Source organism: Filicampus tigris, chromosome 8 (assembly GCF_054856515.1).
Source record: "Filicampus tigris isolate MCC_2025a chromosome 8, RoL_Ftig_1.0, whole genome shotgun sequence".
Lineage (NCBI taxonomy): Eukaryota > Metazoa > Chordata > Actinopteri > Syngnathiformes > Syngnathidae > Filicampus > Filicampus tigris.
The window spans coordinates 5228292-5243779 of NC_141224.1; the positions used below are offsets into that span (position 1 = coordinate 5228292).

The 15488-nt window shown below is 45.2% G+C and overlaps 1 protein-coding gene across 7 annotated transcripts in view; it reads left to right on the top strand.

The window, feature by feature from the left end:
* Positions 1-15488, top strand: part of myh14 (myosin, heavy chain 14, non-muscle) — a 38731-nt gene that overhangs the window by 17079 nt on the left and 6164 nt on the right. For 5 of the 7 annotated variants that reach the window (XM_086037180.1, XM_086037181.1, XM_086037182.1 and 2 more), the window contains 28 exons: positions 437-580; positions 650-864; positions 1329-1481; positions 2371-2544; positions 2652-2825; positions 2924-3038; positions 3296-3364; positions 4630-4838; positions 5511-5632; positions 5732-5801; positions 5943-6103; positions 7524-7632; positions 8530-8661; positions 8752-8958; positions 9244-9381; positions 9471-9594; positions 9775-9946; positions 10034-10246; positions 11016-11160; positions 11969-12175; positions 12270-12374; positions 12460-12612; positions 13321-13569; positions 13641-13754; positions 14387-14485; positions 14566-14778; positions 14901-15062; positions 15145-15273. In XM_086037180.1, the coding sequence (XP_085893306.1) occupies positions 437-580; positions 650-864; positions 1329-1481; positions 2371-2544; positions 2652-2825; positions 2924-3038; positions 3296-3364; positions 4630-4838; positions 5511-5632; positions 5732-5801; positions 5943-6103; positions 7524-7632; positions 8530-8661; positions 8752-8958; positions 9244-9381; positions 9471-9594; positions 9775-9946; positions 10034-10246; positions 11016-11160; positions 11969-12175; positions 12270-12374; positions 12460-12612; positions 13321-13569; positions 13641-13754; positions 14387-14485; positions 14566-14778; positions 14901-15062; positions 15145-15273 (4277 nt within the window). The remainder of the gene's footprint in view (positions 1-436; positions 581-649; positions 865-1328; positions 1482-2370; positions 2545-2651; positions 2826-2923; positions 3039-3295; positions 3365-4629; positions 4839-5510; positions 5633-5731; positions 5802-5942; positions 6104-7523; positions 7633-8529; positions 8662-8751; positions 8959-9243; positions 9382-9470; positions 9595-9774; positions 9947-10033; positions 10247-11015; positions 11161-11968; positions 12176-12269; positions 12375-12459; positions 12613-13320; positions 13570-13640; positions 13755-14386; positions 14486-14565; positions 14779-14900; positions 15063-15144; positions 15274-15488) is intronic. The other 2 variants (XM_086037184.1, XM_086037185.1) reach the window with 1 other exon arrangement.

The following is a 15488-nucleotide window of genomic DNA, read 5'->3' on the forward strand; positions in this document are numbered from 1 at the left end:
ACAAATATTTTTTTTAATTATAGAAACCAATACTATACAAGACCCCGGCAGTTCACAGCCAATATGTATCTAGTGACATGGCAAAAAGACAAAAGTAGACCAAATACGTCATACTGAACAGGAATGCGGAGACTTAAATGGAGTAGTTTGTGCAGATAAGTACATTGCTAGTTGAAGTTGGAGAACATAAACCTGCTGAGGTCATCAAGGTGTCAGTTTACGTGGCCCTGTGAGGACAAATTTGGAATCTGATACAGAAAAGAAACACTGTGTAATGAGTAGACTCAGAGGCCGAAATAAACGCCACACAACTAGACTTTAGGGAATCAATACAATGTCATGAAAAAAAAAATCATTTGAATTTCATTTGTCGATATTGATCAGCGCTTCTGATTCACCGGTGATGAACCTCATTTCATTTCTTTTTTCTCCGTAGCGGACCTGCTCTTAGGAACTGCCGACGAGTACCGCTTTCTCAGTGGGGGTACCATAGCCGTTCCTGGTCAGAGTGACGCCGAAAACTTCACCCAGACGATGGACTCCATGGCCATAATGGGCTTCAACCCAGAAGAGCTGACGTGTAAGTTGAGGTTCATTTATTTGTTTGCTCTTGACCGACCTTCCCTCAACGCTGGCGTCGTCTTCTCAGCCATGCTGAAGGTGATCTCGGCCGTGCTCCAGTTTGGGAACATTTCCTTCACAAAGGAGAAGAACCACGATCAGGCGTCCATGCCCGACAACACGGCGGCTCAGAAACTGTGCCACCTGCTGGGCATCAACGTGCTGGAGTTTACCCGAGCCATCCTCACGCCGAGGATCAAAGTGGGTCGGGAGTACGTGCAGAAGGCCCAAACAAAAGAACAGGTAATGATCATTCGCCATGGCGTCACCCACAAGCAGGGGCGGAGCCAGAACGTGGCTAATGGGTGGGCCTGGAAAAATCCGGCTGGGCCTGAATATTTCCCTCACTGAGCACAATACTCCTGTCCCGACACATCGTATATTCAAATACAATGACAAACTGAATAATATGAAGTCCAGATCTTCCTTAGACAACCACAATTATGCCATTCTTAATATTCAATACAATTAAAAAAAACAACGGAACACAAATTCAAAAATAATGTCGCAATAATTTACACAAAATTAAAAAGCTTTTTTTTTTTTCAAGTGGGCAGTCTGTCACAGGCCCACCCATAGCTCCGCCCCTGCCCAGAAGTATACTAGCTATTTTTTCCAAACATGGCCTATACTAACTTTAGAAAAGCGTCGACATCGATGGCATTTCGCGTGGGTCCAGCCGCTCATGGCTGTGTGTCTTTGTCCAGGCTGACTTTGCCGTGGAGGCCCTGGCCAAGGCAACGTACGAGCGCCTGTTCAGGTGGTTGGTGCACAGGATCAACAGAGCTCTGGACCGCAGGCAGAGGCAGGGAGCCTCCTTCATTGGCATCCTGGACATCGCCGGGTTCGAGATCTTCCTGGTGCGTTTTTAGGTCGCTCGGGGGGGTAACAATTTAAAACTTGAACAATTCCAGGTCAGGAGAAAAAAAAACTGTTGACATTCTCTTTCATTCTGTTTTTTACAGCACTGTTTTTATTGATTAAAAACATGTCGCCCATGTTTTGGCGTGCTGCAATGGGTTAATGGCATTTCACTTCTTTTGGATAGGAAAAATTGATTTATAATTACAGTGGTTCCTTGGTTTTTGTGATTAAATCATTCCAGAAAGTCAGCCTAAAACCGAATCGTAAGAAACTAAGCTTTGTAAATTGTACTTCTCTCTCTGTATTTCTGTTACTTTGTGTATTTGCTGCTCCCTGTCTTCTAGAAAAAGAGGTCCTTAATTTCAATGGGACCAACGTGGTTAAATAAAGGTTAAATGAATAAAATGTAAATCCAATTAATCCTTTGTAGACACACAAAAATACATTTTATAGAGAATAACTACAGTTTTACATAAAGTGTGTATGCCTAATCAATAAAATTGACTAAAGAAGTGGATTAATGAACGTTGAACGTCACTTTTGACCTTTTTTTTGGGGCAATTTTTGGGGATCTTGTCTCTATTTATTTATTCATTCATTTAGATATAAATATTTTTGTTTGTATCTTTTTCATTTATTTATTTAGACCACACAATAGAATTAAAAAAAAAAGAAGAGATTAATAAAAATAAAATATCCAGCGGCCAAATAAATGTGATTTGAAAATAACTGTTGTATAAACCACAAAAAAAAAAAAAAAAAAAAAAAGAAAAACTCCCAACACAGTAAAAACTCAAATACGCCGACCGTTCACTTACGCGGAAGGGAGGCTCCATTTTGTCTTTCAAGGATCCCCTCAAGCATTGTTCATTGTCTCCTCCGTAGCTGAACTCCTTCGAGCAGCTGTGCATCAACTACACCAACGAGAAGCTGCAGCAGCTCTTCAACCACACCATGTTCATCCTGGAGCAGGAGGAGTACCAGCGAGAAGGCATCGAGTGGAACTTCATCGACTTTGGCCTCGACTTGCAGCCGTGCATTGATCTCATCGAAAGACCGGTATGTTCACCTCGATAGCGACAAGTAGTATCAATTTGCTCGCATGTTGGATGCCGGGCATATTGTGCGTAATTTCGGTAACGTCCTGCGGCCTTTGTCTCGGCTAGGCCCAGCCGCCTGGCGTTCTGGCCCTGTTGGACGAAGAGTGCTGGTTCCCTCGAGCTACCGACCAGTCATTCGTGGACAAGCTGACCAGCCAGCAAGGCGGCCATCCCAAATTCTTCAAATCCAAACAGCCGCGCGGCGAGGCCGACTTTTCCATCATCCACTACGCTGGCAAGGTGTCCCATCAACTCCAAAAGAAGGAAACGACAGACGTTGCCACGCGGTGTCTTAATCTTTTTTTTTTTTTTTTTTTGTCTGGTTTCCGCGCCATCAGGTTGACTACAAGGCCAATGACTGGTTGGTGAAGAACATGGACCCGCTGAACGACAACGTGGCGTCCCTCCTCCACCAGTCGTCGGACCATTTTGTCTCTGAGTTGTGGAAGGAGGGTGAGACTTGACGCCCGAATGTCCGTTTTCACGCGTTCAATTTCTGTTAACGAGCAATAACATATTTGTCTCTATTTCTCCTCAAAGCTCTACTAACTTACTATTTTCTCTTTTTTTGTTTTTTTTGTGTATATTGCAAACGTCTTTCATCTGTCTCTCTTCCTTCACATTCTCTGCTGCGTTACCTCAATCTTTCCCGATTCTTGGTTTTCCACTCCTCCTCTTTCCCCTCATCGCTTTCCTGCATCCCACCTCAGATATTCAAACTCTACCTCGTGTCTACTTCTTTGACTCCTATACCACACTGCAGGCAAATGGCTCCGAAAGTAGGTTCCTCTGCGCCACCGTGCGTGTCCCGCATGAACCCCTCCCTCCCTCCTCAGATTGTGTTGTTTCTGTCTGCCCGTGTTTCTTGGTTGTGACAGTACAGCGAACCCCAGTTTATTGCGGGGGACACGTTTTGAAAATCCTTACCCCTCCCGCGTGCTTGAAACACTTTTAAAATAATGAAAGCGCCTTTTTTTTTTTTTTTTTTTTTAACTTTGAAAAGTATTATGGTATAACTTGCCAAATAAGAGGCACGACGTGCTCGCTTCACACAGTTTGTTACCCCCAGTTGGAATGTTACGGAAGATTAGGGCCAGTGGGAAAAAAAAAAAATGTTGGCAAGATTCTCACTTTTATCTCAGAATTCGGACTTTATTCTCAAATTTGTCATTTTAAAGTGGGAATTCTGACGTTCCAAGAACAATGGGTGGGTTCACTGTATTGTTTTTTTTTTTGTATTAGTGCTGCTTTCAGTAGGTGTACCTGCGTGATTTATCGTTTGCCGTTTTTAGTGACGCAACTCACCTGCAGTTTAGTAGTGATGTGTGACCTGTGTGAAGATAGCGGCATGCTCATCGTTGTAGAGTAGACGCCAAAGCGACATTGGGGATCACACCTCACCACATCCACATGGAGTTGAATTCTTGTCAAACAAAGCAGCAATGTGATCCTGAATGAGATGGAGGGATGCAAAATATTGGCTTACTAACATTCAAACACGATGCTAATGACATTGTGCCGTTTTGTGTTTGTCTTCATTTGGTGCCATTTGAAAAAAAAAAAACAACAACTGAAAACCAGATAATAAGCGCCCTTTTCAATTTGATCACATCTACAAATAATAGTGGCTGAAAAGCAATATTCTGCATCTCAGTTTTAAAATAGTTTACCGTATTTCCTCAAATAGTAACTCCACTGCGCTGCACAAATAAACTTGTATTACCCGAAAAAGAAGTACGGATGGTTGGACGAATTTGGACATGTGGCAAAGTCTCTGTTATTTCACTAACAACCCAGGCTACTTACTTGATACAATTTACTGGACTACTTTACTATTTAGACCGATTTTGTGGCATCCTAGGATGTTTCAGTTGAGTAAAAAAGAAAAAAAAAAAAAAAAACACCCCCGGGTACTATTTGCACAAATACGGTATGTTCATCTATCTGATAACATGCTTCGTGCAGAGCTTTGGTAGCAGATTTTAGCTGATGATTAGTGTGGGAAATGTCTTCACGCTGCACCGCTGTTTTGCTTTCTGTCCAGTGGACCGCATCATCGGTCTGGACCAGGTGTCGTCATCAAATGAGAACAGCGGGCAGGTCGCGTTCGGCGCGTCGGGTTTGAAGACCAAGAAGGGGATGTTCAGGACGGTGGGCCAGCTCTACAAAGAGTCGCTCTCCAAGCTGTTGGCTACACTGCGGAACACCAACCCCAATTTCCTGCGCTGCATCATTCCCAACCATGAGAAGAGGGTGAGACGCCACAGGAATATTCACAACTAGTACGACGGGGGGGGGGGGGGGGGGGGGGTGTTCATACATTCATCTTACGATGCGGTAAAATAGAGTACACGTGTGAAAATCTTGATGATCAATGATTAAAAATGTAGCATTACATTTCATACATGAAAGAAAATGTACCTTGCTAAAAATGGACAGAATTGTGTCTTTTGTTTTCATACATTCATTAAAATCATACAATTCTATCAAAAACATTTTTAATCATAATGCATAAAATTAGTTTACACTTCTGAAAAGAAAAAAAAAAAAAAGGAATGTATTCATGTGTCCATAAAATATTGCAATGCTAAAATGAAAATCACACATTCATATAAAAAGAACATTTAAAACTTAACATTATGATTCATACATGAGTACACTGAATTTTGTCATGCATACATGAAGGAAAATCGTACTGCTTAAATATTTTTTTTAAATCAGTCGTGACGATTGATACATTCATCTAAGTGCTAAAATCGTCCATTTTTGGGCAACTCTAATTGAAGCCTTATTTACCAATAAGAATGTCACATCATCCTTAAAAGTACCATTTAGAGCTCTCCAAATGATTCCTCTAAACATAACAACCACTGAAAACATTCCACTGCTGTTTTCTGTTCTCCTCGACCTTTTTTTTGTTTTTAGGCTGGCAAGCTGGCACCACACTTAGTTTTGGACCAGTTAAGGTGCAACGGAGTCCTGGAGGGGATCCGTATCTGCCGACAAGGCTTCCCTAACCGCATCCCCTTCCAGGAGTTCAGACAGAGGCGAGTGCGGTCGTTGCTATTTGTACACCGGCCACTTGTCCCTTCACGCATGCGGCTCACGCCTGCTTAACCGCACACTAACTGAAATGTATCCTGCAGATACGAGATTCTGACTCCGAACGCTATTCCTCGCACCTTCATGGACGGGAAACAGGCGTCAGAACTCATGGTGAGTCATTTTTCACCAGCGGTTGTGGGGCCCACGGTCACAATCGCAGACATCATCATGCATACGGATTGTGTGATGAATGTGTATCAGTACGATTGTCGCTCCAAATACAGATTTTGATCTTCTTATGTCATTGTTCAGATCAAAGCTTTGGAGCTGGATCCCAACCTGTTCCGTGTGGGCCAAAGCAAAGTGTTTTTCAGAGCCGGCGTGCTGGCTCACCTGGAGGAGGAGCGTGACTTAAAAATCACAGACACCATCATACGCTTCCAAAGTGCGGCCAGAGGCTACCTTGCGCGCAAGTAAGGAAAACTCGTATTGTGTGTGTGTGTGTGTGTTGGGGGTGCTTCTGATGGGGAAACCACATACAGCTCTGAGAAAAATAAGAGGCGGTAACAATTTCAAATAGTCTCGCTGAATTTGTTATAAAAACACAAGTAATTGCATTTGTTCTGCCTTTGATTTAGTGTGGGCGGGGGGGAAAAAGAAAAAACACAGCTAGCGGTAATGTCTGCTAGCCAGAAGCTGAGCTGCACTGTGTTTGTTCACAGACATGGTGCGCGGATAGAGTCGAACACTTGATATGTTCCGTGTGGGAAGAGTAATAATATTCAAACATCGCATGGCATAAAATGGAGGGCTGGATCTGGCTTGCAGGCCTTGATTTTGACACCTGGAAAATAAACCGATTGCTTTTCCAGTTTTTCTAACTCGTTGTTGAAACATGGAGTCATTGGGACAAAATGACCCAAGGAGCACTTTCATGTCCAGAAGCGCATAAAGCCGCACGAATATTTGAACTTCCTGACAATCTTTACCAGTGACGTGGGAATCAGAACATCGTCGACAGGAATTTGGCGAGCGGCGTTTGGAATGCTGCGAATGGCATGAATGATGGGGCACGCGGTCTAATTAGAAACTGGAAATGTCGGCTCATTCGCATTGCCAGTTGTTTGTAAGAATGTGCGAAGGAGCGTGTCACTGAACTGTACATTTCTGGTAATACAAATGCAATTGACAGCATTTAAAACATGCGATATAATCAAACATCAAAGCTTATATTGTAGCCGTTTTAATTAATTTTTTAATCCGCTACAACACATTTTTTTTTACTTTTCTAATGCAATGCATTTAGTACGGTTCAGTTGAATTTTTTTTTTTTTAAAGCGGTAGTCAACCCAAGCATATTTTTTTCAAGAATATGTTCCCATCAGGCCCACTATTTGAAACACAGCATTCTGATTAGTTTTGCGTTTGTGGAATATAAGTTAAGTAGCAAAATGCACTCGTTTTTAGCCATCTCCGGGGGCGGCCATTTTGTCTTATGTCGACTGAAAATGACATCACAACTGCTCACAACGACCAGTCACAGCTGACCTGTTCTCTGAATCTGAGCCGTGATTGGTCGTTGTGAGCAGTTGTGATGTCATTTTCAGTCGACAGAAGACAAAATGGCCGCCCCCAGAGATGGCTAAAAACGAGTGGCTTAACACTTATTCCACAAACGCAGTATTTAGAAGAATGCCCTGTTTCAACTAGTGGGCTTGCATAAAACATATTCTTGAAAAAAATATGTTTGCGTTGACTTCCCCTTTAGGTGGATTATAATACATTTGTATTTAATTTTCAAGAAATGTAGTAACTTCAAACAAACAAAAAGCGCACTTTGCACCTGCCAGCTGCCAAACGCGTTGTTGACGTGTTGTCATGCTCTCCTCTCAGAGCCTTCATGAAGAAACAGCAGCAACTGAGCGCTCTGAGGGTGATGCAGAGGAACTGTCATGCTTATCTCATACTCAAGAACTGGCAGTGGTGGCGACTTTTCACAAAGGTACCATATACTTTTAATATTAGCGCTTTTAAAGTGGAAGTTCACCAAACATCTTTTTTTTTTAAGAATATGTTCTATGCAGGCCCACTAGTTGAAACACAGCATTGATTCATATCGAGTTTGTGGAATATGAGTTAAGCAGAAAAGTCCACCCGTTTTTAGCCATCCCCGGTGGCGGCCATTTTGTCACTTTGTCAGCCGTGATTGGTCATCACCTGAGCCCCGAGGGTCTGTGATGTCGTTTTCAGTCGACAGGGGTGGCTAAAAACGGGTGGATTTTGCTGCTTAACGCATATTTTTTACGAATCATATTGCCTTTTTCAACTAGTGGGACTGCATAGAATTTATTCTTGAAAAAAAATGTATGTTTGGTTTGACTTCCCTTTTTAAGCTTTGTTCTCACAAAATTTTGACAAACTGCATAGTATTGATTTATACCGTAACAATGAAAAAGACATGCTCACTCACTGCCTTATTTATTAGGGTTTTATTTTGCTTGTTGTTATGTGCTTAGTGTTTTTCCACACATATTTACTGTAATTTTGATTTTGTTTACTGCAGTTAAGTGACAGATTACGGCGCGTTCTGACTTGCAGATAAAATTGGTTTACTTTGCTGCCGTCGGAATCAGCCAACTAACGATACCATGCCCTTGTAAACTATCCACAACATTTTGACCACTTGCATAACCAACTGTGATTATAGCAAATACGTTTTGTCTTTACAAGGATAATTCGTTTTAATTGACACTGTCACAGATTTTCAGTGGTCTAGCCAATAATCTCTTTCTCTGATTTTATATTTTAACCTGTTGACTTTGTGAAAGTCTTTTGCCAGCTTTGTGCAAAATATCTAAAGTCACAAACTTTTACACGACTCTTGCTGTGCGCTTGCCAGGTGAAACCGCTGCTGCAGGTGACGCGACAGGACGAGGAAATCCAGGTCAGGGAAGCGGAGCTGCTAAAGGCCAAGGAAAGACTTGCCCGAGTGGAGCAGGACTTCACCGACCTGGACAAGAAACACATTTCAGTGAGCGAAACCCCACCGTGGTTGCTCTCGTGATCACAGCCTTCTCCCAAATGTCACTCACTCACTCTCTCCGCCTTCTTCATCCGTTAGCTGATGGAGGAGAAGGCGGTGCTGGCCGACCAGCTGCAGGCCGAGGCAGAGCTGTTTGCAGAGGCCGAGGAGATGCGGTCCAGGCTGGCCAGTCGCAAGCAGGAGCTGGAGGACGTGCTCACCGAGCTGGAGAGCCGCTTGGAGGAGGAGGAGGAGAGGGGCGTGCAGATGGGCAATGAGAAGAAGAAAATGCAGCAGAATATTCAGGTATAGGGTTAAAAAAATGATACGTTTTTGTACAGCCTTGGGATGGATGTGGAAGGCGCAGTTGTGCTTTTTCTCCTGCCGCGTAAGCAACATTTGCTCTGTGTGCCACCCGCTTTTTTTTTTCTATTTTATGTTTCCAAATCGTTTTTTTTTTTTTTTTTGTGTTCAAACATTTTACATTTTGGTTAAAAATGTATTTGTTTTTATTGTATTGCAGATTTTCACTTTTTGTAAGCGGGTTTGCAACAATAAAACCGTATTTCACTCCAACTTTTCTCCATCTAGGACCTGGAGGAGCAACTAGAAGAGGAGGAAAGCGCCAGACAGCGGCTGTTGCTCGAGAAGGTCTCGCTGGAGACCAAAGTCAAAAGTATGGAGAATGACCTTCTGAGCGCAGCGGAGCAGAGAGATCGCCTCTGCAAGGTTGGTGTCGTATGGAAATCCGTCTTGTCGGTTCAAAGAAAAAAAAAAAAAAAATGTGTCCACGTTTTCAACGGTGCGTTGTCGAGCAGGAGAAGAGGCAGCTGGAGGAACGCCTGAGCGAGGTGACCGACCACCTCACCGAGGAGGAGGAGAAGAGCAAAAGTCTGAACAAACTCAAGAACAAACAGGAGGCCGTCATCGCCGACCTGGAAGGTGAAAGAAAAAAAACCGACTTTACGTTATTTCGATCATCCGTGGTCATTTTTGGTATGCGCGTAACCAGACCCGATTACATTTTCCTCACAGGATTAATGAAGCATGGATCAATCGATTTCTACCTCTACTTATCCACCATGTTTGTTTTCTGGATGTTTCTGCGTGTGTGTGGTTCAGATCGCCTAAAACGCGAAGAGCAGGGGCGCATGGAGCAGGAAAAGTGGAAGCGACGGATGGAGACCGAGGCAATAGAGGCGCAAGAGCAGCTGTCTGACTTAGGCCTCATCTCTGGCGAGCTGAAGGGAAGTCTGTCCCAGAAGGAAAAAGACATAACCGCCATGCAGAGCCGGTGCGAAACCGTCCAAACATGGCCGAGAATAAACAAAAGGCCCAAAGGGAGATTCTCGGTCGCTAAATAGCTTTCTGTGGAAAAAAGGTTGGAGGAGGAGGGGGCGCGGCGCTCAGAAGCTCAGAGGTCGCTCAGGGAAGCCATGTCGCAGGTGTCGGAGCTGAAGGAGGAAGTGGAGAATGAGCGAGGCATGAGAGAGCGGGCGGAGAAGCAGAGGCGAGACCTCGGGGAGGAGCTGGAGGCTCTGAGGACCGAGCTGGAGGACACACTCGACACCACCGCCGCCCAGCAGGAGCTCAGGTAGGGCGGATGATTGTACTCGTTTCATGAGTGGGCTGCAGACAAAAAAAAAAAAAAAAAGCCTAGCGAGGCATTCTGAATTTATTGTCGACGAAGTTTTGTTGAGACGGGTGAAGAGTTAATTGGACGTGAGGAAGCAATGGGATGAATGATGCTCTCTAGCTCTGAATCAGATAAGATAGACTTAAAGCGGAAGTCAACCCAAGCATTTTTTTCAAGAATACGTTGCCAGCAGGCCCACTAGTTGAAATAGGGCATTCTGATAAATATTGAGTTTGTGGAATAAGTGTTAATCCACTCGTTTTTAGCCATCTCCGGGGGCGGCCATTTTGTCACTTCTGTCGCCTGAAAATGACTTCACCACTGCTCACAAGGACCAATCGCGGCTCAGATTCAGAAAACAGCTCAGCCGTGATTGGTCGTTGGGAGCAGTTCTGATGTCATTTTCAGGCGACAGAAGACAAAATGGCCGCCCCCCAGAGATGGCTAAAAACGAGTGCATTTTGCTACTTAACTTATATTCCACAAACGCAAAACTAATCAGAATGCTGTGTTTCAACTTGTGGTCCTGCTGGGAACATATTCTTGAAAAAAAGATGTTTGGGTTGACTTCCGCTTTAAGGTTAGAAATATTTGTGAGACAGAAAATGAAGTAATGAGTGTGTGTTTCGGGCATATTGGCCTGATCAAATACTGTACCTGGTTTCTTTTCGAGTTTTTAATTTATTTTTTTAATTTTAGATAAGCTTTCATCTTTCTCCCCCTGCAGGTCTCGTAGGGAGGTGGAGCTAAACGACCTCCAGCGTTGCGTGGAAGATGAGACGCGCCGCCACGAGGCCCAGCTGTCAGAGCTGCGAGTCAAGCACAGCGCCGCCATTGACAGCCTGCAGGAGCAGCTGGACAACAGCAAGAGGGTGAGAAGAAGAAACAACCCCTTCATATACAGTCAAACCCGCGTCTATCCTGGAGGAACCGACAACAGCTGAAAATCTGTGATTTTCAGAGACCATATGAAATTATTTTGAACATTTTTACCCCACCCACGCGGTTTAAACACATTTCAATTCGATAAAACAGACTTCAACTTGTTCAAACACGCTTTATAAAGTATTCCTTAGCGCCTGTCTAGTGCGCTTACTTCCAACTGTTCGTCACTCCCAGTTGAAGTTTACTGTCAAATTAATGCATAAAACAAAAAAACATTGTACAATACCTTATCTTACGAGTGACCCGTCTTAGGAATTTTTCTCAATTAGTTTTGATTTGACTTGTAAGCGAAAAACTGATATAAAAGCACTACATGGGGGCATTAATTTAAAAACGATTAAATAAGTAGGGATATGCCACCAATACACGTTTAACCAACCCCCCCCCAAAAAAACAACATTTTTTTTAAGTATTGAAAAAAATCCACGAATTTGTGTGCCGAACTAAAAGTACGCTGGGATCGACTTTCATAACCTAAGTCCTTCAGCTCGATGCTAACTCACAATTGAAAACGTCATAGGCAGGCTAACAGTAAGTAGCATTGATGCGACAGTAATTATAAACCGTCGAAACAACTGCTACTTTTTAACACGCGTCGAGCAGCAGAATCCGCAACATTATTCGCAGACACAGGCGAGAGTATATTCTCTGCCGTGTGGAAACAGACTTATTACTGGAGTTGACCACTCTTACTTCCCTGAAAACCGTAACACGCTTGCCCGCGCTCTGGTTCAGGCGCGTCAGTCATTTGAGAAGGCCAAGCTGGTGCTGGAGGAAGAGAAGCAGAGTTTGACCACAGAGCTGAAGAGCCTGCAGGCGAGCCGCACCGAGAGCGACCGAGGACGCAAGAGGGCTGAGAGTCAGCTGCAGGAGCTCACCATGCGCCTCACTCAGGCCGACCAAGAGAGGGAGGAAAGGGAGGAGCGAGTGCACAAGCTGCAGGTGGGGGAAGAGTTGACACGTCCATTCACGCGCGCGCAAATCATTTGACCGATGGACGAGGTGAAATATTTCCACTCCTTCTGTCTTCTTCCAGAATGAAATTGAGTCGCTCTCCAGCAATTTGTCCTCCTTTGACAGCAAATCCCTTCGTCTGTCTAAAGAAGTCAGCAGTTTGGAGAGCCAGCTTCATGACACACAGGTAACACGCACACGCTTTTTTTCTTTTTTTTTTTTTAAAGAAAATTCCCCCCCCCCCCACAAATCTTTTGCTCTCCACCCTCCAGGAACTCTCGCAGGAGGAGACCCGCCAGAAGTTGGCTCTGGCCGCCAGGGTGCGAGCGCTGGAGGATGAGAGGAATGGACTGATGGAGAGACTGGAGGAGGAAGAGGAGAAAGCCAGGGAGCTGACCCGGCAGATTCAGACTCACACCCAGCAGGTAGGCCACACCCGCTCCACCCTGGGCCTGCCGGCTCAGATGTCAAATCAGGCTCTTGAAGAAGCATCGGAAAGTGCGTCACTTCACACCGGCACTTTGACTTAATCAAATCAAAATCCATTTTCCCCATTGAAATCAATCAAAATGCTATTAATCCAGTTTTTTAAAAGCATAATAATAACATCACGTGGCTGATCACAGCTTAAAGCTAACAAAACCCCCCCCCCGCCCCAAATTCACCATCTCAATGAATTGGCCGTATTTAATGAGTCAGTATAACGGGAGTCACTTTTTTCATTTGACCTTTGTACGATATTCTTAGTCTGTGAGATGGACCTGTATGTTTTTCTCCCCCCTGTAATCGAAACTAGGGGTTGAACCGATTAGTTGAATAATTTACAGTGCACTTTTTAACACATGGCGCCAGACTCTTAACGCTCTCTGGAGTCGAGCAATGTCCGGCCATCAAGGCGGATATGAAAGCAAGCTAATTGTTGACGAGAATAGCGGTTAGCCTTCGCTAGCTTCGGCTAACGCGATGGCTGTGGATCAGCCGTCGACTCGACTTTTCACCACATCGTAGTAACCAAAAAATCTTTTGCCGTCCATCCCCTAATTGAAACATAATTCAGTTTGTTCATAGTCGGCGCGTTTGCTTCTTGCGTCCTTCTGACTCACTCACATTCCCTTTCGCCGCCATTTCTACAGCTGTCCGAGATGCGCAAGCAGTCGGAGGAGGTGAACACGGCGGTGGAGAGCGGCGAGGAGTCCCGCAGGAAGCTGCAGAGAGAACTGGACGCCACCATCCAGAGAGAGAAACAGCGCGAGGAGGAAAAGGAGCGCGTAGAGAGGCAGCGGGAGCGCCTCAGGGAGGAGATCGAGGACATGACTCTGGCCCTGCAGCGGGAGAGGCAAAATTGCACGGCTCTGGAAAAGAGGCAGAAGAAGTTTGACCAGGTTTGACCTCAAAATTCCCACGCCAATGCCTTCCCACATCTAATACACAATTGTCCCGTTTCCTCCCGCAGTGCCTGGCCGAGGAGAAGGCGGTGAGCACTCGTCTGGCCGAGGAGAAGGACCGAGCGGAAGCCGACAGTCGAGACAAGGAGACGCGCTATCTTGCCTTGTCAAGGGCGCTACAGGTACTTGATTTTCCATCAAATTCGGACGAAACTAAACCCGCGCATTCCAGACCCTCCAGCAAAAGGTGAAAATCTGTTACCGTGAAACGGAATACTTCAAAGAAAAGAGAACTAAATACTGCATGCTAGCTTAACTCACTCACTGCCGTGGACGTTTATATTCGTCAGATGGAATCCCAACAGTTTTTAGCCACTGACGTCAAGTATGTTTCCCAACAAGTAAGCAAACAAAAGAAGGTTGTCTGTGAAATTCGAGTTTGTGAATCACTGTGCTGATTAACAGATCCATGTAAATGGTTTCAAAAAACCGTGGCATCACAGTCACTGCGCTGCTTTTTCACAAACATTTCATTTTCTTCACTTTCTGATCAGTCAAAATGCTCTCAGATCACCGACAATACGGGGGGAATGTTGCTTTTGGAAATATCCGACAGTGGGTGAGTTTATGCTAACATGTAATGAGAAACACCATGGACGGCGAATGAAATGAGCATGACGTTACGGTGGGAACACCCGGTATTAAAACGGCAAAAGTGTGTAGCCTATTGCGGCGTGGTTCGCTCTATTTATCGAGATGTCGGTGAAGCCTTGACCGGGCCGCATTCTGACGACCACGACAATGTCGCGCGTAGGAGGCCCAGGACCAAAAGGAAGAGCTGGAGAGATCCAACAAGCAGCTTCGCCTGGAAATGGAACAGCTCGTCAACCAGCAGGATGATGTGGGAAAGAACGTAAGACTTCCATTCCGTTCTTATCTTTCCGCCCGAGCTCTTGGGTGAGTCGTCACCTCCTCCCTCCTCCCCACGTCCAGGTCCACGAGCTGGAGAGGACCCGCAGGGCTCTGGAGGCGGAGGCCGAGAGCCTCCGTACTCAGACGCAGGATCTGGAGGAGGAGCTGACGGAGGCGGAGAACTCCAGGCTGAGGCTGGAGGTCACCCTGCAGGCGCTCAAGGCTCAGTTTGAAAGGGAGATCAGCAGCAGCGAGGAGAAGGGCGAGGAGAAGAGGAGGGCCCTAAGCAAGCAGGTAAGAGACGGCAAAAGAAGAGGAAAATAACCTTTACGACATTTAAAAAAAAATATATATATATATATATATATATGTATATATATGAGGGCTGATTTTGCGCCTCCTTTTGCCTGTGCCAGGTGCGGGAGCTGGAGATCCAGCTGGAGGAGGAGCGGAGTCAGCGCTCGCAGGCCGTGCTAACCAAGAAGCAGCTGGAGGCCGAGCTGCAGGATTCCGAGGCTCAGGTGGAAACGTCCAGCCGCAGCAAGGAGGAAGCCGTCAAGCATCTGCGGAAGCTGCAGGTACGGATCCCACGCACCAGACCTTCTTCCCGTTTGCATGCGCGCGGCGAGAAAACATCTCGGGCCTTTTTTTGGGTCTCAGAGTCAACTCAAGGAGGCGCTTCGAGAACTGGACGAAGCCAAGATCACGCGGGACGAGGTGATCGCGCAGTCCAAAGATAACGATAAGAAAATCCAAACGCTGGAGGCCGAAGTCCTGCAGCTCACTGAGGTTTGTGATATGATGAAACATGAAATGACCTCCGATATGGCGGTTCATTGTTTTTAAGAATTTGTATCTTTGTTTTGGGGGGGGGGGGTATATATAGTATCGTTACTAGGGATGAACAATTAATTGAATTCAAATCAACATTGCAGTGTAAGGGGACAAAAAACTGCTTCATTCAGGATCTGCTGTTGACCACAGCTCACACCCACACACTCGCA